The sequence below is a fragment of the Sciurus vulgaris genome (assembly GCF_902686455.1).
Source record: "Sciurus vulgaris genome assembly, chromosome: 11".
In the NCBI taxonomy this organism is placed as follows: domain Eukaryota; kingdom Metazoa; phylum Chordata; class Mammalia; order Rodentia; family Sciuridae; genus Sciurus; species Sciurus vulgaris.
This window is the reverse complement of record NC_136472.1, coordinates 99,288,926-99,315,003: the sequence shown is the minus strand read 5'-3', so window position 1 is coordinate 99,315,003 and position 26,078 is coordinate 99,288,926. Positions and strand designations below refer to the sequence as shown.

Sequence of the window (26,078 nt, the reverse complement as noted above, 5' to 3'; positions counted from 1 at the left end):
CAATAGCACCGTCACTATTTTATCCATTTAGCATAATAAATAATTTATTAATGTAATGATCTAACTTTGTTACTGCCATTAAATAAATTTTATTAGCATAAAATGAGACCTGAAATCAAATTTAGGCGATGTGTTTAAATGTGCCATTTTTATTTCTATTGCTCTATGAAAATATTGCTGAAATTTTGATTTCAACACACAAAATGTATATACACATACATAAATAACTACTATAAACTCAACTGAATTCAGAGGGAGAAAAATATCATATCAAAAATTGGACAGAATTAACTATTTGGATAACAGCAAGAAATAAATAATACTTAACACATCTCCAACCTAAATCAAGTGGAACAAAATTTGAGTATACCTTCCGTAATGCTTAACATTAAAACAGGCTTCCGGGAAATGTATAAAATTTGGTATTTAAACATTCTTCAATATTAGTAAGCAAATGAACAAATAACTTATTTAAAGGTAGAGTTTGTGGATTTTAACGTATTCTACTAGGTTGATTAATGACAAATATGCATCATTTAAATCAAGAACACCCAAACATATCATTCAAGTCAGATTCCATTTATCTACCATCCAAGCAAATAGAAAGCTTAATGTACTAAACTTTTTTAAAGTTTGAGTTAAAAGAGTAACAAAAATTATTAAAATTCAACTGGCCAAGAAATGTAAAATGTACATGAAATTTCAAATATAAAAAAGGATGTAAAATATTTCATAAGTTTTATAAGAATGCTGCAATGTTAATATTTTGGGTATATCACGTTAAATAAAATATATTATTAAAATCAATATCATCTGTTTCTACATTTTTAGTGCGGGTCCCAGAAAATTTTAAATTGCATACATAGGGGGAGAAGTGGCAGATTAGAGGAAGGATGCACATTCTAGAAGCTCCTCAGCACCAGATTTATAAAGTAGAAGATGGATTCTCAGCAAGGTGGGTAACTAGGGGAACTCACTAAAACTTTATACTGAACTGTATTAAAAAAAAAAAAAGGAAAAACTATAGACAAGCAGAAAGTTGAACATAAGAAATAATACATTACAGAAGTGCCATCAGTGTTGTGGGGGCACGAGTGGGGGTTGAGCTGTGCAGGCAAAGGAGATGATGTGATAAAGAAATTTAAAAATAAGGAATTGACGGGGTAACCTATGGATTAGAGAGGAAGGCTGACTTTATTAGAGTTGGTAGGGGAAACAAAAAAGTGAAAGCAAATCCAAAAATAACTCCCTGGGAGGGGAGGCCTCTGGGCTCCAATTACCATTAATGCTTCTTGGGAAAGCTGGGTTGGGTGCTCCCCACCACTGGGGAAAGCTCCTGCTTGCTCTACAGGAAAAAGTAGCCACCTGCTGTGCTTGCAATACCAGAGAAAGTGGTTCCCAGTGCACTCCCACTGCCTATAATAGTGTCCTCCCCCACTCCTACCAATGGGAGAAAGATCAGGAACCCTTTATTTAAGCCCTTTATTTCTTGGATTTTTTTTCTCTCCTAATTTCTTGTTTCTTCATACTCCCATTTTTTAATCTATTCTTTTTATTTTGTTAAACGTGGCCTTTTTTTTTTTTAAATAGACAAAGCAATTCTTAACAAGTGATGCAGGAGGAATCATAATGCCTGATCTCAAATTATACTACAGAGCTACAGTAGCAAAAAACAGCATGGTATTTGCATTAAAATAGACATGAAAATCAAAGGAACAGAATAAGACACAAACTCACCAAGTTATAGCCATCTAATACTTGACAAAGGTGCCAAAAATATATGTTGGAGAAAAGAGAGCATTTTTAACTAATAGTGCTGGGAAAACCAGATATCTATATGTAGAAGAATGAAATTATACCCTTATCACCCATATAAAAGTCAAATTAAATGAATTAAAGACTCGGGAATTAAGACCAGAAACTTTAAAACTGGTAAAAGAAAACATAGGGTCAACACTCCAACATACAGGTGCAGGTACAAATTTCCTCCACAAGACCTCTAAAGCTCAGGAAATTAAGCCAAGAATCAATAAATGGGATACCACTAAATTGAAAACCTTCTGTACAGCAAAGAAAATGATTAAGAGAATGAAGACAGAGCCTAAAAAATGAGAGAAAATCTAAAATCAGTATACTAGAGCAGTGCAACTACTTCAATATTTATAGCAGCTCAGTATGGAATCAACCCATATGGCCATCAACAGATTAATGAATCAAAAAAATGTGGTGTATATACATAATGGAGATTTACTCAGTCATAAAGAAGAATGAATTAATGGCATTTGCTGGTAAACTGATGGAAATGGAGAAAAATCATGGTAAGGAAAAAAAAAGCCAGACTCAGAAAAATCAAGGGTTGAATGTTTTCTTTAATATGTAGAAGCTGGGTCAAAATAAGGGAAAGGAGGATGTAGAGGAATGGGTCAAATATCATAAAGATATAGGGAATATCAGTGGAAAAGAAGGAGACCAAGAGCGAAAAGGGAAAGAAATATGGAAGGAATCTAACAAAATCATGAAACATACATATAAAAGTGTACCAAAAGGAATTTCACCTTTATATATATATATGTAGAAAGTATCAATCAAAAGTAAATAAAGGAGTGAAAGGAAGATCAGTAAAGGAAGGAGAAAATGGGGAGGAAAGAGGAGAGGAAAAGGTGGGAATGGGGATTGAAATCAAATTTCTTGTAGGTGTAAAGTCAAAAGAAACCCAAATAGGTATAATTATAATGCCTCAATAAAAATTTCACATAAGCTCTCATTTGTGTTACACGTTATGGTTCTACTGGACAGTGGCCATCTAGAGGTTACAAAGAGAATGTTGCAAGCATAGCAATAAGAAGGGGAAAAAAAAAACATATAGTAGGGTTTCCAAAAGTACAAATTTTAAGGGCAGCCCGGGCAACTTAGACTCTGTCTCAAAATAAGTGCTGGAGACGAGGTTCACTATTAGAACACTTGCCTAGCATTGTGCAAGGTCTTGGATTTAAGCCCCAGAAATGGGGGAGGGGGGAGGAGAGGCAGATGCACTAAGATAAAATTAGGAATAAGGATGTTTAGCAACTCTGTAGCACTGTGTAGCAAAGTAAAAAACACAGAGTATCAAAAAAAAAAACTAAGATTGAGTTGGGTTGAAATGTGATCTTTAAAAGAGCAAAATGGAACAGTTGGGGCTTTATTAACCATTATAAAAAGAACATTTCATATTTTTTGCTGACCTAATAATTAAAACCAAACATCCAAACCAAATTTTCCTGTAACCATTGAAATAATGAAATTCTTTGCAGCCAATAACAAGGAGAGGAAAAATATGGCAAGATTAAGTGTTCATTACATGAAGAACAGTTAGTTAAATCAAGTTATCCTGAGTCCATGGGAATATATTTTAAAATATATTAATGGAGCTGGAAGTTTTTATATTTATCACAGACTACTGGTTTAGGAAAAATCATGTTTCTTTTTCCTTGAATAGTTTGAGAACTTTGCCTAATCCTTCAGCATTTTCAACTACTTTCTCTAGTAGATCATTTCCATTATCCAAAAACCAACCTAGTGTTTTTTATCTTTCAGACAAAAACAAGGGAATTTCAAGATGGCGGACTAGAGGGTGGCTGTGTTTCATGTTGCTCCAGGACTCAGGACTCAAGAAGAGGAGATATTGAGAGACTTGGGACCAACTCAAAGCCGCCGGGTGAGTCTCTCCTGTTGGGGAGGCGTCCTGGATGGGGCGGTAGCCCCGAACCCAGGGAACTTTGTGAAGTAGATTTGTCCGACGAAGACACCCCTCCCCCCCGCTGGAGCAGTGAACGCGGACAACTGGGACCATCGTAGAGGAGGCCGCTCAGCACAGCTCTGGGACTCGGAGTAACCCACCGGGGCTCCGGGAGGCTGCCCAAAGGAGGAGGTGCGTGGTGAGCTGTTTGGACTCAAAGTGACCACCCCTGAACACCGGGGGCTTCCCAGAGGAGGAGGAGAAGCACGGGCACGGCGAGTCGCTTGGACTTGGAGCAGCCGCACCAGGGCTCCGGGCGGCTGCCTGGAGGAGGAGCGTGGTGAGTGGTTTGGACTCAGAACCACCGCTCCTGAGCACATGGCGTGTGGCGGGTCACTGGGACTCGGAGCAATTGTAAGGGGCTCCACGTGGCTGCTCAGAGGAGGGGCCCCATAGCCAGGCGATTAAGTGCAGAGCAGGGTCCCAGGACCTAGGTGGCTTCTTGGTGGAAGAGCCACACAGACAAGCTGAGGGGCGGAGTGAAGGTTCCAGGACTGCAGGCAGCTTCTCTGAGGAGAGGCAGCCTAAGGAGAATCGTCTGCGAAGGGCGAGGCTTCCAGGCCCAGGAGGTAGGTCCGGGTCCCTGAGAGCATTGCAGAAGCAGGCTGCCCAACCCAGGTGGTAGATGTGAACTGAACAGAACCTCTAGGAGGGGAACTGAACAGCGAGACCTCCCCACTGGGTGAGTTCCCTGCCAGGTGAGGTTTCCCCACAAGGACAGTAAAACCAGAGACACAGGCCCAAACAGACCTTGCCTCAGCCCATAGCCTAGTTACCCTTTGGATGACAACTGGTCAAAAAGTGGAGGCACCTCTGCCCACTAGCAGGGAATATACCCCACCTGAAGGCCACCACTCCTAGAGAGGCAGCTTCCCTGTGGAGCACCGCATTATCAACTTCCTCCAAAACTTCAACCTACTGAAGGCTAAGAGGGGATATATAGAAATCTTCAGGGACATTGTAAGTCGGTGGAGGAAATCTGCAATATCTCAGCGGTCCACTGATACCTGAACAATATGAGAAAACAAGGAAAGAAAATGCCGCAAACAAATCTAGATGTTACATCAATAAAACCCAATGACAGCATGGCAGAAGAAATGACAGAAAAGGAGTTCAGAATGTACATAATTAAAATGATCAGGGAAGCAAACGATGAGATGAAAGAGCAAATGCACGCACTGAATGATGAGATGAAAGAGCAAATGCAGGCTCTTGAATGATCGCACCAATCGACAGTTAAAAGAGCAAATACGGGAAGCAAAAGATCATTTCAATAAAGAGTTAGAGATATTGAAAAAAAAACAAACAGAAATCCTTGACATGAAGGAAACAATAAACCAAATTAAGAACTCCATAGAAAGCATATCCAATAGGATAGAACACCTGGAAGACAGAACCTCAGACATTGAAGACAAAATATTTAACCTTGAAAACAAAGTTGAACAAACAGAGAAGATGGTAAGAAATCATGAACAGAATCTCCAAGAACTATGGGATATCATGAAAAGGCCAAATTTAAGAATTATTGGGATTGAGGAAGGCTTAGAGAAACAAGCCAAAGGAATGAACAACCTATTCAACGAAATAATATCAGAAAATTTCCCAAATCTGAAGAATGAAATAGAAAACCAAGTACAAGAGGCTTACAGGACTCCAAATATACAAAATTACAACAGACCCACACCAAGGCACATTATTATGAAAATACCTAACATACAAAATAAAGACAGAATTTTAAAGGTTGTGAGAGAAAAGAACCAACTTACATTCAGGGGGAAACCAATACGGATATCAGCAGATTTTTTAATCCAGACCCTAAAAGCTAGAAGGGCCTGCAACAACATTTTTCAAGCCCTGAAAGAAAATGGATGCCAACCAAGAATCTTATACCCAGCAAAACTTACCTTCAAATTTGACGATGAAATAAAATCCTTCCATGATAAACAAAAGCTAAAAGAATTTACAAAAAGAAAGCCACATTACAGAACATTCTCAACAAAATATTCCATGAGGAAGAGATAAAAAACAAAGAAGCAAATCAGCGATGGGAGGAATTATCCTAAAGGAATTGTCAAATAAAGGAGGAAACAAGTTGTGTCAAAATAAATAAATAAATAAATAAAATGAGCCAAATGACCAGGAATACAAATCATATCTCAATAATAACCCTGACTATTAATGGCCTGAACTCATCAATCAAAAGACAAAGACTGGCAGATTGGATTTAAAAGAAAGATCCAACAATATGTTGCCTGCAAGAGACTCACCTCGTAGAAAGAGATACCCATAGACTAAAGGTGAAAGGATGGGAAAACACATACCATGCACATGGACTCAGCAAAAAAGCTGGAGTATCCATCCTCATTTCCGATAATGTGGACTTCAAGCCAAAGTTAGTCAGAAGGGACAAAGAAGGACATTACATATTGCTTAAGGGAACAATAAATCAGCAGACATAACAATCATAAACATCTATGCCCCAAACAGTGTCTCATCCATGTATGTCAAACAAATCCTTCTCAATTTCAGAAACCAAATAGACCATAACACAATAATACTAGGTGATTTAACACACCTCTCTCACCACTGGACAGATCTTCAAAACAAAAATTGAATAAAGAAACCATAGACCTCAATAACACAATCAATAATTTAGACTTAACGGACATTTATAGAATATACCATCCAACCAAGAGCGAATACACTTTCTTCTCAGCAGCACATGGATCCTTCTCTAAAATAGACCATATATTATGCCACAAAGGTAATGTTAGCAAATACGAGAAGATAGAGACACTACCTTGTATTCTATCAGATCATAATGGATTGAAATAAGAAATAAATGAAGGAGTAAAAAACAGAAGCTACTCCAACACCTGGAGATTAAACAATATGCTATTATATGATGAATGGATAACAGAAGATATTAGGAAGGAAATTAAAAAATTCTTAGAGGTAAAAGACAACAAAGAAACATCATATCAAAGTCTCTGGGACACTATGAAAGCAGTACTTAGAGGAAAATTTATTTCATGGAGCGCATTCAATAAAAGAAGAAAAATCAACAAATAAACGACCTAACACTACAGCTCAAAGCCCTAGAAAAAGAAGAAGAGACCAACATCAAAAGTAGTAGAAGACAGGAAATAGTTCAACTCAGAGCTGAAATCAATGAAATTGAAACAAAAGAAACAATACAAAAAATTGACAAAATAAAGAGTTGGTTCTTCGAAAAAATAAACAAAATTGATAAACCTTTAGCCACACTAACAAGGAGAAGACGAGAGAAAGTCCAAATCACTAAAATTCGGAATGAACAAGGAAATATCACAACAGACAGGATGGAAATACAAAACATAATTAGAAGCTATTTTGAAAATCTATATTCCAACAAAATAGAAAATTTCGAAGACATCAACAAGTTTCTAGAGACATATGAATTACCTAAACTGAACGAGGAGGACAAACACAAGTTAAATAGACCAATTTCAAGTAATGAAATAGAAGAAGTCATCAAAAGCATACCAACAAAGAAAAATCCAGGACCAGATGGGTTCTCAGCCGAGTTCTACAAAACCTTTAAAGAAGAGCTCATTCCAATACTTCTCAAAGTATTCCATGAAATAGAAGAGGAGGGAACCCTCCCAAACTCATTCTATGAAGCCAATATTACCCTGATACCCAAACCAGACAGAGACACATCGAGGAAAGAAAATTTCAGACCAATATCCTTAAAGAACATCGACACAAAAATTCTCAACAAAATTTTAGCAAATCGCATACAAAAACGTATTAAAAAGATAGTGCACCATGATCAAGTGGGTTTCATCCCAGGGATGCAAGGTTGGTTCAATATGAGGAAACCAATAAATGTCATTCACCATATCAATAGACTTAAAGTCAAGAATCACATGATTATTTCTATAGATGCAGAAAAAGCATTTGATAAAATACAGCACCCCTTCATGCTCAAAACACTAGAAAAAATAGGGATAGTGGGAACATTCTTTAACATTGTAAATGCCATCTATGCTAAGCCCATGGCTAATATCATTCTAAATGGTGAAAAACTGAAAGCATTCCCCCTAAAAACTGGTACAAGGCAGGGTTACTCCCTTTCACCACTTCTATTCAACATCGTCCTTGAAACACTAGCCAGAGCAATTAGACAGACCAAAGAAATTAAAGGAATATGAATAAGAAAAGAAGAACTCAAACTATCCCTATTTGCTGATGATATGATTATATACTTAGAGGAACCAGGAAATTCCACCAGAAAACTTTTAGAAATCATAAGTGAATTCAGTAAAGTAGCAGGTTACAAGATCAATGCTCATAAATCCAATGCATTTTTATACATAAGTGAGGAATCTTCAGAAAGAGAAATTAGGAAAACTACCCCATTCACAATAGCATCGAAAAAAATAAAATACTTGGGAATCAATCTCACAAAAGAGGTGAAAGACCTCTACAATGAGAACTACAGAACACTAAAGAAAGAAATTAAAGAAAAGCTCAGAAGATGGAAAAATCTCCCATGTTCTTGGATAGGCAGAATTAATATTGTCAAAATGGCCATACTACCAAAAGTACTATACAGATTCAATGCAATTCCAATTAAAATCCCAATGATGTACCTTACAGAAATAGAGCAAGCAATCATGAAATTCATCTGGAAGAATAAGAAACCCAGAGTAGCGAAAGCAATCCTTCGCAGGAAAAATGAAGCTGGGGGTATCGCAATACCCGAACTTCAACTTTACTACAAAGCAATAGTAACAAAAACGGCATGGTATTGGTACCAAAATAGACAGGTAGATCAATGGTACAGAATAGAGGACATGGACACAAACCAAAATGAATACAATTTTCTCATACTAGACAAAGGTGCCAAAAATATGCAATGGAGAAAAGATAGCCTCTTCAATAAATGGTGCTGGGAGAAATGGAAATCCATATGCAACAGAATGAAACTAAACCCATATCTCTCACCCTGCACAAAACTAAAATCAAAATGGATTAAGGACCTTGGAATCCGACCAGAGACCCTGCAGATTATAGAAGAAAAAGTAGGTCCAGATCTTCAACATGTCGGCCTAGGACCAGACTTACTCAACAGGACTCCCATAGCACAAGAAATAAAAGCTAGAATCAACCACTGGGATAGATTCAAACTAAAAAGCTTTCTCTCAGCAAAGGAAACTATCAGCAATGCGAAGAAAGAGCCTACAGAGTGGGAGAATATCTTTGCCAATCATACTTCAGATAGAGCACTAATCTCCAGAATCTATAAAGAACTCAAAAAACTCTACTCCAAGAATTCAAATAGTCCAGTCAACAAATGGGCTAAGGAAATGAATAGACACTTCACAGAAGAAGATCTACAAGCAATCAACAAACATATGGAAAAATGTTCAACATCTCTAGTAATAAGAGAAATGCAAATCAAAACCACCCTAAGATTCCATCTCACCCCAATTAGATTGGCGATTATCAAGAATACGAGCAACGAGAGGTGTTGGTGAGGATGTGGGGAGAAAGGTACACTCATACACTGCTGGTGGGGCTGCAAATTAGTGCAGCCACTCTGGAAAGCAGTGTGGAGATTCCTTAGAAAAGTTGGAATGGACCCTCCATTTGACCCAGCTATCCCACTCCTTGGCCTATACCCAAAGGACTTAAAATCAGCATACTACAGAGATGCAGCCACATCAATATTCATAGCTGCTCAATTCACAATAGCCAGATTGTGGAACCAACCTAGATGCCCTTCAACTGATGAGTGGATAAAGAAACTGTGGTATATATATATACAATGGAATATTACTCTGCCATAAATAATAATAAAAGTATGGCATTTGCAGGCAAATGGATGAAATTGGAGAATATCATGCTAAGTGAGATAATCCAGTCTCAAAAAGCTAAAAGACGAATGATATCGCTGATAAGTGGATGATGACACATAATGGGGGGGAGGGAAGGGTTAGAGTTAGGGTTAGGGAGGGGGGCAAGTATGGAGGAAGGAACTACTGTATAGAGGGTAAAGAGGGGTGGGAGGGGTGGGGGGAAGGGAAAAAATAACAGAATGAATCAAACATCATTGCTCTATGTAAATTTATGATTACACAAATGGTATGCCTTTACGCCATGTACAAACAGAGAAACAACATGTATCCCATTTGTTTACAATAAAAAAAAAATCACTAATAACTTTTACTATGAAAATCTGTGGTGAATTCTATCCTCATTTTGCTTATCACAGAAGGAATTTGGCATAGTTAACTATTCTGTTCCAGTGAAGTATTCTCTTTCAAGGTTTCTGATACTAGTCTTCTGTGTTCTTGTTTTGGATTTTCGTTTTTATATCAAAGGTCTGTGATTAATTTCAAAAATGTCCAGTCCCATCAATATAATTACAAATATCTTCTCATAGATAATTTAGGATAACTTGATGTAACTAACTTCCCTTAATATAATGAAGGCTTAATCTTGCCATACTTTACTCTCCTTGCTCCTGGCTATACATAATTTCATTATTCCAACAGTTACCTCATTAATAATTTGGCCACATCTTTCCTAATAAGATCTGTAAATGCTGGCATTCTTCAAGGGCTCATTACTGGTATCTCTTTCTCACCCCTCTATCTTTAGAAGACATGCTTTTCAATGACTTAAATGCATTAGAGATGCTGACAGTTCCTGAACATCCTTTTTGACCTCCACACTTGCATATCTGAACCTGCCAGATGCCCAAAATTAAACTTTTGATCATCCCTGTGGCATCACTACCTATTCCAACCTTACCACTGCATAATTTGCTGCTGTTTTCCTAACTCAGTAAATGGTGCCACTTCCACTCAGGCTTTATCTTTTCATGCTCCTCTTCCCTTAATTTCCCCCACATGTAAATTCATGTTCAGTTTCTTTCAATGACACTTCCAAATATCTTACCTGAATATACCCACTTCTCTATCTGCTCTGCCACTATAATCTGAGTCACCATGATTCTTACTTAGATTAATGCAGAAGCTACCTGTCTGTTCTCCTTACTTCCTCTGACCACTCCAAACTAATTTCTATGCAACGGCCAGAGAAACCTTTTGAAATTTTGAAATTCTAAATTGAACTATACCCATTCCACTACTTAAAACTCTTTTATTGTTTTCCACTTATTTTTTTTGTTTGTTTTTTGCAGTACTGGGTATAGAAACTGGGGCTTCACACATGCTTGGCAAGCACATCTACTATTAAGTTACTTCCCCAGACCACACTGTACTTATCTTAAGTGTACCCTACCTTCTTAGTCCATTTTGGCTGCTATAACAAAATATTGCTGGGTGGCTTAAAAACAAGAACTTATTTTTTACAGTTTTGGAAGCTGACAAATTCAAGTTCAAGGTGCTAGTAGACTTCTTGTCTGGTGAAGGCCCACTTTGGGGTTCACAGACATCATTTTTTGGCCATCTTTCATGATGTCCTTGTGGAAGAAGGGGTTCAGGATCTCTCATAGGTCTTTCATAAAGACACTAATCTCATTCTCATAGATGCTACCCTCATGACCCAAGTACCTCCCAGAGGCCCCCACCTCCAAATACCATCACTTTGGGATTTTGATTCAAAATTTGGGGTTGAAGGGGAACAAACATTCAGACCATAGCATCTGCCCTGCATCATGCCACTCTATCCTTTAGTCTCTGTAATCCTTTCACAGTGACTTCCTTTCAATTTTATTGACTGTGGCAACCTTTTTCTCTTGGCAAATTTGTGCATGCTGTTACCTCTCCTTAGAATAGTCTTCCCTCTGACCACCTAGCTAGTTTCTTTTCACTGTTCACATCTTGGATTTATTTTCACTTTTCAAGCTAGATATTCCCTAACTATTAGTCCCAAATAGATATTCTCTCATATACTAACAGTGTCTGTTGTCACCACCTGTGGCAACAATAGCGCAAGTATTTATCGGAGGGGGACTGGAAATAAACTACTTCTATTTCTGTGCTGCTTCCTTGCTTGCTTGCTTATTCTCTAGCTCATAGAGGAAGAAAAGCTTGCTTGATTTTTAGAGAAAGAGAAGCTTTGAGAGAAAGATAGGCTTTGCTTATAAAGTTTTAGAGAAAGAGAGGCTTCTACGCTTATCAGAGATCTATTTCTTCTTAGAGTTCTGCTGCTTCTTCTTCTGCTTCTTTCTGCTAGCTGCTTCTTCTCTCTGCTAGGTGCATCTTTTAGCTGCTTCTTTTCTCTGCTAGCTTATTCTTATCTCCGCTAGCTTCTTCTCCCTGCTAGCTGCATCTTTCTGCTGCTCCTCCTTGCCCTCCGCCTACTGCCCGCTTATATTCCCTCCAGGAGGCAGAGCGTGGGGCCACGCCAGTTGAAATCAGGCAAGGAGCCAGCTGCCCTAGCACTGCAAAGGTTAAAACGAGCAGGAGCACTCAGGAACACCTGTGCACACGCTGTGTGCATGGACTTAATTGAATATGGCCAATGATAAATCACCTGGGTGTGCTTATGTTAATTAACCTCTTCACTGCCGATGTGATCAAAACAACTTCCAGCTGGCTGCCAGGCGCCATTGTGGTGCAGCCCACATGGCACAGCCCCCAACAGTCTGTATTCTCCATTCACAACATATAAAATAATTTTGATAATATATGCATCTGTCATTTACTTGCTTCACTTTTTAATGTCTCCCTTACAAACTAACTGTAAACTCCACAAGTATCTATATAATATCCCTAGTATAAACTACCAAAATCCCAGATATTTGACTAAAATATTTTGAATATGAATGACTGAAAAATAATATAATCACATAAATAAAAACAATTTGCTTAGCAAAGTGGCAAATGAAATAACGGTCATGTATAGTAAATAATCATTTGTAATCAAATCTTTAATAAAAGTAAAATGAAAAATTAAAAGAATGCTTATGTATACTAGGTAGTACTACAAAAGTTTGATGTCTATTAAGTCAATTAATCCTTAAGTTCTGTGAGGTCATACTATTATCCCCATTTCACAGATAAGAGAGAGGTACAGGGAAGGTGAGTAATTTTCCTAAGTTACACATTAAGGAAATATTAGGAAATAAGCCATATCCTATTAGTCTGGCTCTGGAAGTCACCTTTCTATTATTATATAAGATTATCAATGAAAATTCAACATATTTAACAGTCAGGTCCTGAGCAGTAGACACAAAGCCATCCATTCAAAACAGAGGTGAACTATAACCACATGGCTTCAGGAATGGCTGGGCAAGTAAAAACCAGCTGTACACCAATCTTGGACAAACTAGTAAACAGATACTCTTCAACCTATTCACCAAACAGGAAATAGCTCTGATATGATACAAATATTTCACCTAGTGGGAAATTTAACACACTGCATTTACTTGATCCTTGACAGGAAAAGAAAAGTTATGTCCAAATAAAAACATTATATATATATGTATATGTAAATACATATACATATATATACATGTATGTATATGGACACACTACGGTATGGCAAATAATCTCTTCATCTTTAAAAGTAAAAAAGTAAAAACATGCTCTTCATACTGAAAATACAATGCTTACTAAGAAGTTTATCTTGAGAGGTTTTCAAAGATGGCAGAATAGAGGAGGTCACTTTCCTGGCTGCCACATGGAGTGAAACCAAAAAAGCAGACATGCAGTTTCTCAGCAAAATGAGTGAACCAAAAAAAAAAGGGGTGGGACTTCACTGAGATTTAAAACTGGACATTCAAAACAGATCAGGAATTCAGGAGCATGGCTATAATAAAATAAGGAAAAAATACCCAGCAGCACAGCTGGTGCTGTGCCTGGCTGGAAGTACGAGTCAGAGTGGTCTCTCCTTGAACATAGTGGAGGGATCAGGGAATTAAAGAAACCCACATTTTTGGGAGGAACAAGGCATGTCTAGGAATGGACCATTTAGAGATCAAGGACACACTGTCCAGCAAATGTGAAAGATGCACTGCAAGATATCTGTGTGAGAGAAAAGAAGCTGCCATCTCTCCAGGCAGTATGCAGAGGACTAAGGAAGGAACATTTTTGCAGTGGCTAGATGGGGTCCAGGAGCGGAGGGGGCTGATTCCTGGCAAACCCGAGTTTGACCTGAAATACACACCCAGTAAACACACACTGCATGACAGAGTATGCTTAAGTGACGAGGAGAAAATCAAATATCAAGGAGAGGTTTACACAGGGGATAACTGGTCATGGAACCTCACCAGGCTCTATCTCTCCTCCTCCAATCTGACTGCTTGCAGGACTGGGAACTTGCAAGGGTGGGGGTGGGAGAGATTGTTTGGAGACTGAACCTGAGACCAAGAAACCTAGGGTCTAGAGGTGACATAGGGGACGGGACTAAGAATTGGGTCCTTCACCACACAAGTGGAATTCAGGGGAGACCTTTGGAATACAGTCTTCCAGCATGGAACACCAAATACTGGGCACTGGAGGTGTGCTGATTTAAAATCTCCAGACCAACTGGCATTCAGCAAAGAGCCTGGAGCCCACCTAAGCCTAAACCCTGCATCCAGAAATTTGCCTATAGGATTACCTCTCTCACTCTAGCAATCCAGACAGTGGAGCATCATGCTCCAAGACCCCACCTAAAATTGCAGAGTAGAGGAACTTAAAAATCTTTTGAACGCTAATGAAAAGAATTAATTGTTCATCAAGATTTTTTTAAAATTCTCTTTCTGTTTAATTGTGACCTTAATAAATACATGGACATTTATACATATTCAGATTTGTTTTTTTCTTAGTTCTAGCATTTTTGAAGCCAGTTATTTTTCATGGATTAGTTTTTTGTGAACTAGGATGTGTGATTAGTATATTTTAGTTCTGTATTCTTTTATTTTTATTTTTAATTTTTAAAATTTTTACTTTATATATGTGTATGTATACACACACACACACACACACACACACACACACACACATTTTTCTCCTTCCTATTTCTCTTGATTCTCGGCTAACAGCTAATCTCTATTGTTCTCTCTTTTGCTCCTTTAATTTTCTACTTCTTCTCTCCTCCTCCCTCCTAATCATCACATCCTATATCATTTCTGTTCTCTCCCTGTCGACCATTTAAAATTATAAACCATTTTGCAAACTTGTTGTTTTTATTGTAGGCAATAACGGATGATATAATTTGTTTGTTGTGACAACATTTTGGATGTCGTAGTAGGAACTATTAGGTTTAATGCTGTATATTATTTGTGCTGGTTGTTAGTATTATTTGTCTCCCCCCTAACAATGAGATACTGGAGACCTTCAGGGACACTATAAGTACACAGGGTAGAAAATCTACTACCTCAGATCCATACTGTTAGATGGGTAGACACACAAACAACATGAAAAAGCAAGGGAACAAATTACCCCAAACAAACCAAGATATTCCAATAACAGAAAACATTGACAACATAGGTAAACATGAGAAGGAGTTTAGAATGTACATTATTAAACTGATCTGCAAGGTAAAGGATTATGTAAGGAGTGAAATCAGAAAGAAAGTACAGGAAATGGAAGATCACTTCGATAAAGAAAGGTAGAGATTCTAAAAAAAAAAATCAAGCAGAAATTTACAGACTGAAGGGATCGATAAACAAAATTAAAAATTCAATGGAAAGCATTACCAGCAGACTAGATCACTTGGAAGACAGACCCATACCAATGAAGACAAATATATAACCTTGAAAATAAAGTCGACTGCACAGAGAAGATAAGAAACCAGGAGCGGAACTTCCAAGAACTATGGGATAACCTGAAAATACCAAATTTAAGATTTATTGGGATAGATGAAGGTGCAGAAATATAAACCAAATTAGTGCACAATTTTTTCAATGAAATATCAGAAAAAAACCCCAAACTTAAAGAATGAAATGGAAAAATCAAATACAAGAGGCTTACTAGATCACAAATATACAAAATTCAATAGACCCACACCAAGGCACACTATAATGAAAATGTTTAACATACCAAGTAAGAATAGAATTTTAAAGCCTGTGGGAGAAAGATATCAGATTATGTATAGAGGGGAACCAATTTGTATCTCAGCTGATTTCTCAACCCAGACTTCAAAGCTAGGAAGTCCTGGAATAACATATATCAAGCTCTGAAATAAAATAGGTGCCAACCAAAAATCCTATATCCAGCAAAATTAAGCTTCATATTTGAAGATGAAATAAAAACTTTCCATGATCAAAAATTAAAAGAATTTGCAACTAGAAAGCCTGTTCTTCAGAACATTCTCAGCAAAATATTTCATGAAGATGAAAAAAAAAGTGAAAAACAGCAAAGGGAGGAACTACACTAAAGGAACAGTCAATCAAAGGAGAAACTAAATCAAATTAAAAACTAGAAATAAACCCAAATGACCAGGAATACAAATCACATCTCAATAATAACTCTGAAAGTTAATGGCCTAAACTCCTCAATCAAAAGATACAGACAGGCAGATTGGATTAAAAAACAAGACCCAGCTATATACTGTCTTCCAAGAGTCACCTCACAGGCAAAAAACATGCACAGACTGAAGGTGAAAGGATGGGTAAAAACATATCATTCACATGGACAGCATAAATAAGGAGGGGTTTCCATCCTCATATCAGATAAAGTAGACTTTAAGACAAAATTTATCAGAAGGGACAAAGAAGACCATGTCATACTGCTTAAGGTACTCATACAACAGGCCATAACAATCATGAATATTTATGCCCCAAACAATGGAGCATCTACATATATCAAACAAACCCTTCTCAATTTCAAGAATCAAATAGACCACAACTCAATAATACTGGGTGACTTTAACATGTCTTTGTCATCACTGGATAGATCCTCCAAATAAAAACTAAATAAAGAAGCTATACAAGTGAAAAACACATTTGATATTTAGACTTAACAGACATTCATCAATAACTGAATACAATTTCTTCTCAGCAGCACACAGATCCTTCTCTAATATAGACCATAATAGGTAACCTATCATATAAGTTGGCATACAATTGTACTATTACTTTAATAAATTTTTAGCATCTGTAGGGTTATTTTGATAGCTCCCTTTCTTGTGATATTAATTTTTACGTGTTTTTTCTTGATTAGACTTATTTTTATCAAATTTTAGCAGAATTATTTCTCCTCTATTATATATTTTTGCTCTACTCTTATTTTTTTCCTTCCTACTAAATAATTTGAAAATAATTTGATTGTTATTCTACATTCTTTCTGATACAAGTACTTTAAGTTATAAATGTTCATCTGAGTACTATTTCAACCTAGAGATTATGATATTTTGTTTTTATTATCACTTAGTTCAAAGCAGTTTTTATTTACTTTTCTTGTGCTTTCTTCCTTGACCTCTGAGATATTCATAAGTGTGCCATTTGTGAAGGTGGGGTTCTATATATCTTAAGGTGATTGATTTCTAATGTAATAAATCATGCAGAAAACACAGTCTGCTTTATCTCAAATTTTAAAAAAGTAATGGAAATGCTTTTCATATTGATTGTATTGGTTACATACATGTCAAAACTGATCAAATTGCATACTTCAAATATGTTCATTTTATAATTCTTCAATTTTACCTCAATAAAGCTATGAAAAAAAGGTTTATCCTGGGAGTGAATTTATAATATTTTTCTTTTTTTAAATTTTATTTTTTAAATTTAGATTCAATGTACACAAATGGGGTAAAACTTTTGTTTCTCTGGTTGAACATGAAGTAGAGTCACACTGTTTGTGTAATAATACATGTAGATAGGGTTATGATGCTTGTCTTATTCTATTATCTTTCCTTCTCCCTGCCCCTCCCCATATAATCTTTTTCAGTTTGTAATTCTTTAACTTTTGTGTATTTTCTTATAAGGAAAAAAACTATTAAATTGGAACTGTAACTATTCAAGTGGTGACTAAAGAGAGGCTTCTCATAATAAGGAAAAAATGCAAATAGAGTGAAATTGATCCTTTTTACATATACCATTTTTGTGAACCCAGACATTAAATATTTTGTGAGCTGCTTCAGAACAAGGTAATAGTTCACTCATTTTTGTTACCACAAAATTTACAATGTATATCTATGAAAAGTTATGGATACAAAGTGGTATTTCTGCTAAACTAGTAAGGATTATTAAAAAATTACCATTTAAATGGAGAGGAAGGTAAGTCTATGCAGAGGAAACCATGAGACTACACTCTAAAAAAGAGCCTGGTTTATTAAAAATAAAAAAAAAAAGAAAATAGCAACAGAAACATGAAACATGTGGCTCAAAGAACCAAAAGAAGACAGCCAGCCTGATTGGGATGAGACCACAAATGCTCATGCTAACTATTTGACACTTCATTTTATTCCTAAGTAATCAAATGAGCTTTCAAAAAGATGCATTATATGATCCAGAAAGAAAATTAAGAAGAATGTGGACAATGAACTGAAAAGTTGTGGCTCCCAAATTTAATCACAGGACAGCTGTCTAGTTCAGTAGAATCAATAAAAGCCAAAGTACTTAAACATCAATGGGTCCAGAAAATTACTCTAAAATCTACTTTTATCCTTCCCTTCAATACTTTGTTTTAGTTTGGGATTCCTGGTTTCCTTCCCATGTGCCTACCCTTTGAGAATGACTACTCATGTGGAAAGCCTACTGACCTCTCCCATGGTGTTTCCCCTAAAATAAAATCTTTCAGCAACAAACACTACAATCTCTGCTTCTGTCTATAGGTTTACCACAATGTTTTTGGATATTGTACTCCACCCTTTTTCCTCTGTATGTAGAACTAGGGTAGTGAGAACTAGGGTAGTGATTTATACCTCCTGGCATAAATCAAACATCAGAGTACTAATAATAGGTTATTATGTACATTCAATCGAGGATTTGTGGAAAGGCAAAGTAGTTTGAGTTTCTATTCTTGGGTTGGGTCTTAGAAGGCAAACAATTTACATTTGAAATCCTATCCATGATCCTCTTTGTGTAGTAGAAAAAAATTTCTCAGAATTACAAAGTTGGTATATATGTGCGTTAGCAGTGGGGCAGGAGTGGGACATCAATAAAATCGGATAAACAGAAGCAGGGAGGACAGGAAGACTAAACAGTCACTTTAGAAAGTTCTGGAAAGCAGGTTGTGACCTGCTCTGAGTTACTCCATGATGTATAGAATGGCAGTTTCAGGCTGTGCCTAAACTCCAGTTACTCCATTTTGTAAAGCAGTAGTTTGCCATGAGCTACTCCAGTTTGAGTGGAAGTACAACGATAGAATGACTCTAGTCTTTGTATACATAAACCACCACCATCTCCCAGTACAACCATAAGGCAGATTGACAAATAACTTACATATGCTAACTTATCAAATTAAATCAAGGAGTACTTAAAATCTGAAACTGCCATCTGTAGGTCCAGACCCTGTTTTGGCAACTGTGCAGAACTAGTCCCTTAAAATCCTTATCTGACTACCTACAATGACTCTGATTCTGCATTCATCTCTCTTATCAGTGCTCTTGGCTCAGCATTCTATAACCCTACAACTCTCTTTACCTTTTTTGACTTTCTCTTTCACCCCATATATATGTAATTGTGTGTATATATATATATATACATATATGTAATATGTATATATATAATTGTATGAAGTTTGATAAGCAATTTGAATGTTACAAATATTAGAAATGAAAAATGGAACAAAAGAACTTGTGGTTGCTCAGCTTATGACTATCAGGTGATCTGTGAGTATTCTGTGAACTGCCACCACTGAAATTGGTGTAGCCTATGAATTTATTATTACTCATTAAATTCTGACATGCTGGAAAATCACAAATGTGTTTGGTCTATGTTAATGACAGCTCACTCACAACAGAAGTGCCACAATTTCAAAGAATATAGTCCCAAGGGAAGTGATTTAGTAAAAAAAAATCATATGTTAACTTGAACTGTTCCTTGCAAAATCTCATTACTGTATTCCTGTGAAAAACAGAGATAAAAATTGTGCTTCAAGCTCAGATCAAATATGGTGTTAAAAACAACATGGCCAGGGCAAATTCAGGTACAGAAATAGAAAAAAATTAAAAGTAAATAAGGTGACAAAACAATGCAGGAGTATTCAATCTCACCCAAACTCTGGAAATTGGGCCAAATAAGTTTACTTACATTTCAGAAAGAAGAAAAATTTCCAACAGATACCTGTTTATTGTATATTAGATCTCTAACATGTAACATTAGTTCTCTGAAATAATTAGAATTACTTTTACCATTGGTTTGTCATTTAATAAGTATACAATAATTTAAATCATTCAATTACCATCTTATTCTTTACCTGAAGATTGAAAATAGTATATTATTCTCAGTAAAAATTCATATTATATAATATGTATATGCATAATTTATATTATATATGTGGCTGTATATGTTCACGCATTTCAAGTATTCTATAAATCTTGAAAAATTCAGTCTTTTTTATAAAAGTTGGGAAATGGGCTTAGAAACTGTAAAAAAGAAGCTGAGTCCTGATAAAATGAATATTACCAAATATCAACACAGGAAATAAACTGTTAAAGGAAAGAATTGAAAATTTGTGTGAATTGGGTTACAATTTACATTAACTTGAATATAAATTGATACAAAGAAAGATAAAGGGCATCACTTGATAAGAATATGTGAAATGTGATTCCTTACATAACTTAGGCAGAAGAAGAAAGCATAGGTTTAGGAAACTTGGGAAAAAAGGATAAGGAGAGGGGTTGGAGTTGTAGCTCAGTGGTAGAGCACTTGCCTGGCATGTGTAGAGGCCCTGGGTTCAATACTCAGCACCACATATAAATAAATAAAATAAAAGATCTATTGCCAACTAAAAAATTTTTTTAAAAAGGATGGGGAGAAAAATGAAAGAAGAAATAGAAGAATATTCCACTACTAACCTGGTTTAGTTTCTTCCAGAGATTGAGAACAGGAGAAAGTTCATTAGACCAGATTTCTCTATCAAATTTGCAACCAGCTGTTACTGATCTGCCCAAGATCCTCAACTTTGAAATAACCTGAATGAAAAAAATAAGTAGCAATAAATAGAAATAACTTCAGAGAAACAATACCAGTGCAAAACCAGGCTTATTTGTTTTATAAAAATGATCAAATATATTGTGAACAGGTTTTAGTACTATTATCTCTGCAAAATTGGCTTCATATTTTTACTGATTTTATTTTTAGTAGTTAAAAAGAATGTAAAGTTGAGGGAAACCATTATAAAATTATAATTGTAATGTCTCTTATGTGCAAAGTTCCTTCGTTATGCAGAAAGACCTCATTATCCATTATTAATAACCTGAGCTTTATTTGCTAATTTTTGAAATCCATTATTTTCTGTTGCTTGATTTAAATTTCATAATTTCAAAAATGCCAACATAGGTTTTTAAAAATATAAAATGGTAGGAAAGATAGTCAATAGCATAGTAAACACTATATAAAATGGTAAGCCAATTGTACATAATTACTGATGGATAAAAAATTATTCATAAATCTAACTTTTAATGCCCTCTAATTTTAGGTTGCCATTTCAATGTTTCCTCTACACACAGGGCTCCAACAAAAGAAGTCTAGGTGAGTTAATTAAAATGAAGGAAGGTAAATAATTATTCCTTGTTTTGGACTTTTCTTCTATAATTTACTATTATCACCTTCTCTATCATTCTCATTAAAATCAATCAACTCAGTATTTTTTTTCCCTAAAATAGTATTAAATGGCTCATTTTAAGAGCATTTATTAACCTCCTTAATCACTTGTTAAAAATGATCTGAAATACTACCAAGTATGCTAAATACTGGGTCACAAATATTGTGGTGTGTGACACACACACACACACACACACACACACACACACACACACATCAATGAAGTATTGTTGATTGTTCTTTACAATGTTTTAACTAAATATTAAAATTCCCACTGCATGGCCTGCCACTTTGGCACCCAGCTTGGCACTCAGCACTCAGCGCTCAGCTACTCATCTCAAGATTGACACCAAGAGGCCAAAATGGGCAAGATCCAAGAGCAACAGAAGTGACCAAGAATAACCTCCACGTCCCACAAGTAGAACCTTGGGAAGATTTCTGGGGCATGATCTCCCAACAGAGATTAGCTTCTATTAGGCCCTACAGGTCCATTGTTGGTTCAACACCACTGGACAATTCACCACACAATAAAGTTCCTGGAACCTCACTAAACCTAAGCTCCATTCCCAGGAACTCCATTCAGGGAAACTCTTCTAACAGAGCCCAGCAGTAAACCCGCCCAGGGAGGGGAGCCAACATCTCATCCCATTCCACCTGACACCACTCTGACAAGGGAAATTGAGAAGTCTTAAACCCCAACTTGCAACTCAGCAAGCAACACAATAAAAAGGAAGGACTCAACAGCCCATGGCCCACACTCCCATGCTTAGTTCAGACCTTAAAAATAAATGAAAAGAAAATCAGTTGAGCAGACAGAAAACATGTATTCTCACCAACTAATTTTGTCTACAAATATTGGAAAGAATTCCTTAACTTTTCACCATGATTTTTCATTATTCCTTTTTTTTAATGTGTACTAATTTATTCAAGGACATTTATACATATACATATGTTTCTGTCTTCTCATTTCTAACCCCTTTTTTTGAAGGTACTTATTTTTCCTTGCTGTTTTTTGAGAGTTAAGGTTTTTAATTAGTATGTTTTGATTTACTTTTGAATTATCTTTTCCTCTACTCCATTGCCCTTGCTTCCCTCTTATTTTCTTTTGTTAACAGTCAAATTCTACTGTTCCCACTTTCACTTTTCCTTTAAATTTTTACTTGTTTTTTCTCCTCCCAGCTCATAACCAAGACATCCTGTCACCATAGCATTTTTCACCCTTTGAAACTGCAAACACTTTTCTAAGCTCCTATATCTTCTTCCTCTTAGTCAAGCTATCCTTGACTAATACATCTTAACAATAATAGGTTTATGTAATGCCAGTCCCCAACCACCAATCCTATAGAACTAATAATTAATAATTAACAAAACCTATTGTCAAATTTTGTGCTAGACATAATTTATGATTATTTATACTTTTTAACCACTGAAAATTGCTGATCCTACTATTTCTGCTTATTGTGCAAACTAATATTGTAGATATTATAATAGGAACTAAGCTCCTAGTCTATTGATATATATTGTTTACAAAGGGTGATGCTATTGTTTACTTCCTCCATAATCTGAGGTATTAGAATATGAAAGGACAATATAAGCTGTAGAAACTCTGCAGCTAAAGATTCACCAAGATAGATGAGTAGACAAACAATATGAAAGAGCAAGGTAACAAACCATCCCAAACAACACAGAATACTTCAACAACAAACTTCACTCACACCACAGTGGAGGAAAGGTCAGGGAAGAAATATAGAACATTCATGATTAAACATATCTCTGAGTCAAAAAATGATGTAAGGAGTAAAATCAGAGAAAATACAAGTAGTGAAAGACCACTTCAATAAGGAGATAGGGATTCTGAAGAATCAATAAAAAATGCTTGAAATTAATTGATCAAATAAATGAAATAAAAAATTCAATGGAAAGCATCATCAGCAAACTAAAAGATAGAACTTCAGGCAATGAAGACAAAATATATAATCTGGAAAATATGTTGACCATGGAGAAAAGATGTTAGTAGAATATGAACAGAACTTTCAAGAAGTGTGGGATAACATGAAAAATTTAAGATTCCTCAGGATTGATGAAGACTCTGAAGAACAAACTAAAAGAAGGCATAAGTTTTTCAATGAAATAATGCCAGAAAATTCCCCAAGCCTTAAGAATGAAATGGAGAAGCAAATACAGGATGCATACAGCCCTCCAAACATATGAAATTACAACAGACCCACTCCAAGACACATTATTATGAAATTGAATAAGGACAGAATTTTAAAGACTGCTAGAGGAAAAAACAACTGGTAACATTTTGAGGGAAACCAATCCAGATCTCAGGTTTTTCAACACAGACCCTAAAAGCTAGTAGGTATTGGAATAACAAATACCAAGCTATGAAAGGAAAAGGATGTCAACCAAGAAGACTACACTCAGGAAAATTAAGCTACAGATTTGAAGATGAAATACAACTCCACAAAAAAACATTTAAAAAATTCACAAGTAGAAAGCTGGGACAATAAAACATACATAATAAAATATTACATGGAAAAGAAATGGAGAATAACAATGAAAAGTAGCAGGGGGATAAGCTACACTGGAAGAACAGTCAATCAAAGAACTAATTCAACTTTTAAAAACTAGAAATAAATCAAAATGAGAGGAAATAAAAAGTATCTCACAATAACAACATTAAGTGCAGATGGTCTAAATTCATCAACCAAAAAACATAGGCTTGCAGATTGGATTAAAAAAGAAGACCCAATAATATGCTGTCTCCAAGAAACTCAAGGCATAGGCAAAGAAATTGACAGAAGGTAAAAGTATGGGAAAAAAACATTATTCACGTGGATCTAATAAAAAATAGGGAGTTTCTATTCTCATACCAGATAAAGCGGACTTCAAACCAAAGTTAAACAGCAGAGCAAAGAAGACCATTTCATAGTGCTTCAAGGAATCATACAATAAGAAGAAATAATAGTCATAAATATTTATATCCCAAATAATGGAGTATCTATGGACATCAAACAAACCTTTCACAATATCAGGAATCAAACAGACCATAACATAACAATACTGGGTGACTTTAACACAACTCTCTCAACAGTGGATAGATCTATTCAAACAAATTAAATAAGCTACAGAACTAAAAAACATAATTAAAAATTTGGCTTAACAGACATATATAGAATATTTCATCTATCAATGATCAAATACACTTTATTCTCAGTAACACAATTTTTTACAACAGACCACATTTTAGGCCACAAAAAAATTAGAGTTAATACTCTGCATTCTATCAGATCACAATGGAATGAAATTAGAAATCAATGACACACAAAAAAAATAGAAGCTATTCTAACACCTGTAAACTAAATACTATGCTATTAAATGATCAATGAATAGCAGAAATCAGGGGTGAAATAAAAAAAAATTGGAAGTAAAATGAGAATAGTAGAAGAAAGAACATATTAAAATCTCTGGAATGCTACAAAGGTGGTTCTAAGAGGAAAGTCCATGTTTGAGCTCCTTCATTGAAAGAATAGAAAGACACCAAATAAATAATCTAACATTACATCTCAAGGCCCTAGAAAAAGAACAAATCAATAGCAAAAGCAATAGAACACAGGAAATAACTGAAATCATTTTCACTGAGCCAAACTCAATGAAATTGAGATTTAAAATTTTTTTAAAAAGAAAATCAATGAAAAAGTTGGTTCTTTGAAAAAATAGATAAAATTGATAAACCCTTAGCCATTCTAACCAAGATAAAAAGGGAAAAAATTCAACTTTCTAAAATGATGATGAAAAAAGAAATATCACTACAGACACCAACAACATACAAAAGATAATCAGAAACTATTTTGAAAACTTGTACCACAATAAAATAGAAATTCTTGAAGATATTGACAAATTCCTAGAAAGAGATGATCTTCCCAAATTGGGCCAGGAAGATATAGAAAATTTAAACAGATCACCTTCAAGTAATGAAACTGAATAAGCCATCAAAAGTCCACCAACAAAGAAAAGTCCAGGATTGGGTGGATTCTCAGCCAAATTCTGCCAGGCCTTTACAGAGGCACTAATACCAATCTTCCTCAAATTATTCCATGAAATAGGATAGGAGGGAACTCTTAAAAACATGTTCTATGAAGCAAGTATTACCCTGATACCAAAACCAGACAAAGACAAATCAAGTAAAGAAAACTTTAGAACAATATCCTTGATGAACATAGATATAAAAATTCTTAATAAAATACCAGCAAATTACATACAAAACATATTAAAAAGTGCACCATGATCAAGTGGGTTTCATCTCATGGATGCAAGGTTGGTTAAACATAAGGAAATCAATAAACATAACATATCACATACCTAAAGACAAGAACCACATAATTATCTCAACAGAAGAAGAAAAACATGTGACAAAATACAGCATCCATTCATATTTAGAACATTGGAAAACAAGAGATAGTAGAAAAATACCTCAACATTGCAAAAGCTATATATGACAAACTCAAGGTCAACATCATTCTAAATGGAGAAAAACTGAAAGCATTCCTTCTAAAAACTGGAACAAGACAGGGAGGGATGCCCTCTTTCACAACTTCTATTCAACATAGAACTTGAAACTTTAGTGGGAGCAACTATGCAAAA

At 35.6% G+C, this 26,078-nt stretch overlaps 1 protein-coding gene across 4 annotated transcripts in view; it reads right to left on the bottom strand.

The window, feature by feature from the left end:
* The window catches only part of DYNC2H1 (dynein cytoplasmic 2 heavy chain 1), a 344,715-nt gene that overhangs the window by 65,618 nt on the left and 253,019 nt on the right, over nt 1-26,078 (bottom strand). For all 4 annotated transcript variants that reach the window (XM_079101898.1, XM_079101901.1, XM_079101899.1 and 1 more), the window contains one exon: nt 20,684-20,800. In XM_079101898.1, coding sequence (XP_078958024.1) covers nt 20,684-20,800 — 117 coding nt within the window. The remainder of the gene's footprint in view (nt 1-20,683; nt 20,801-26,078) is intronic.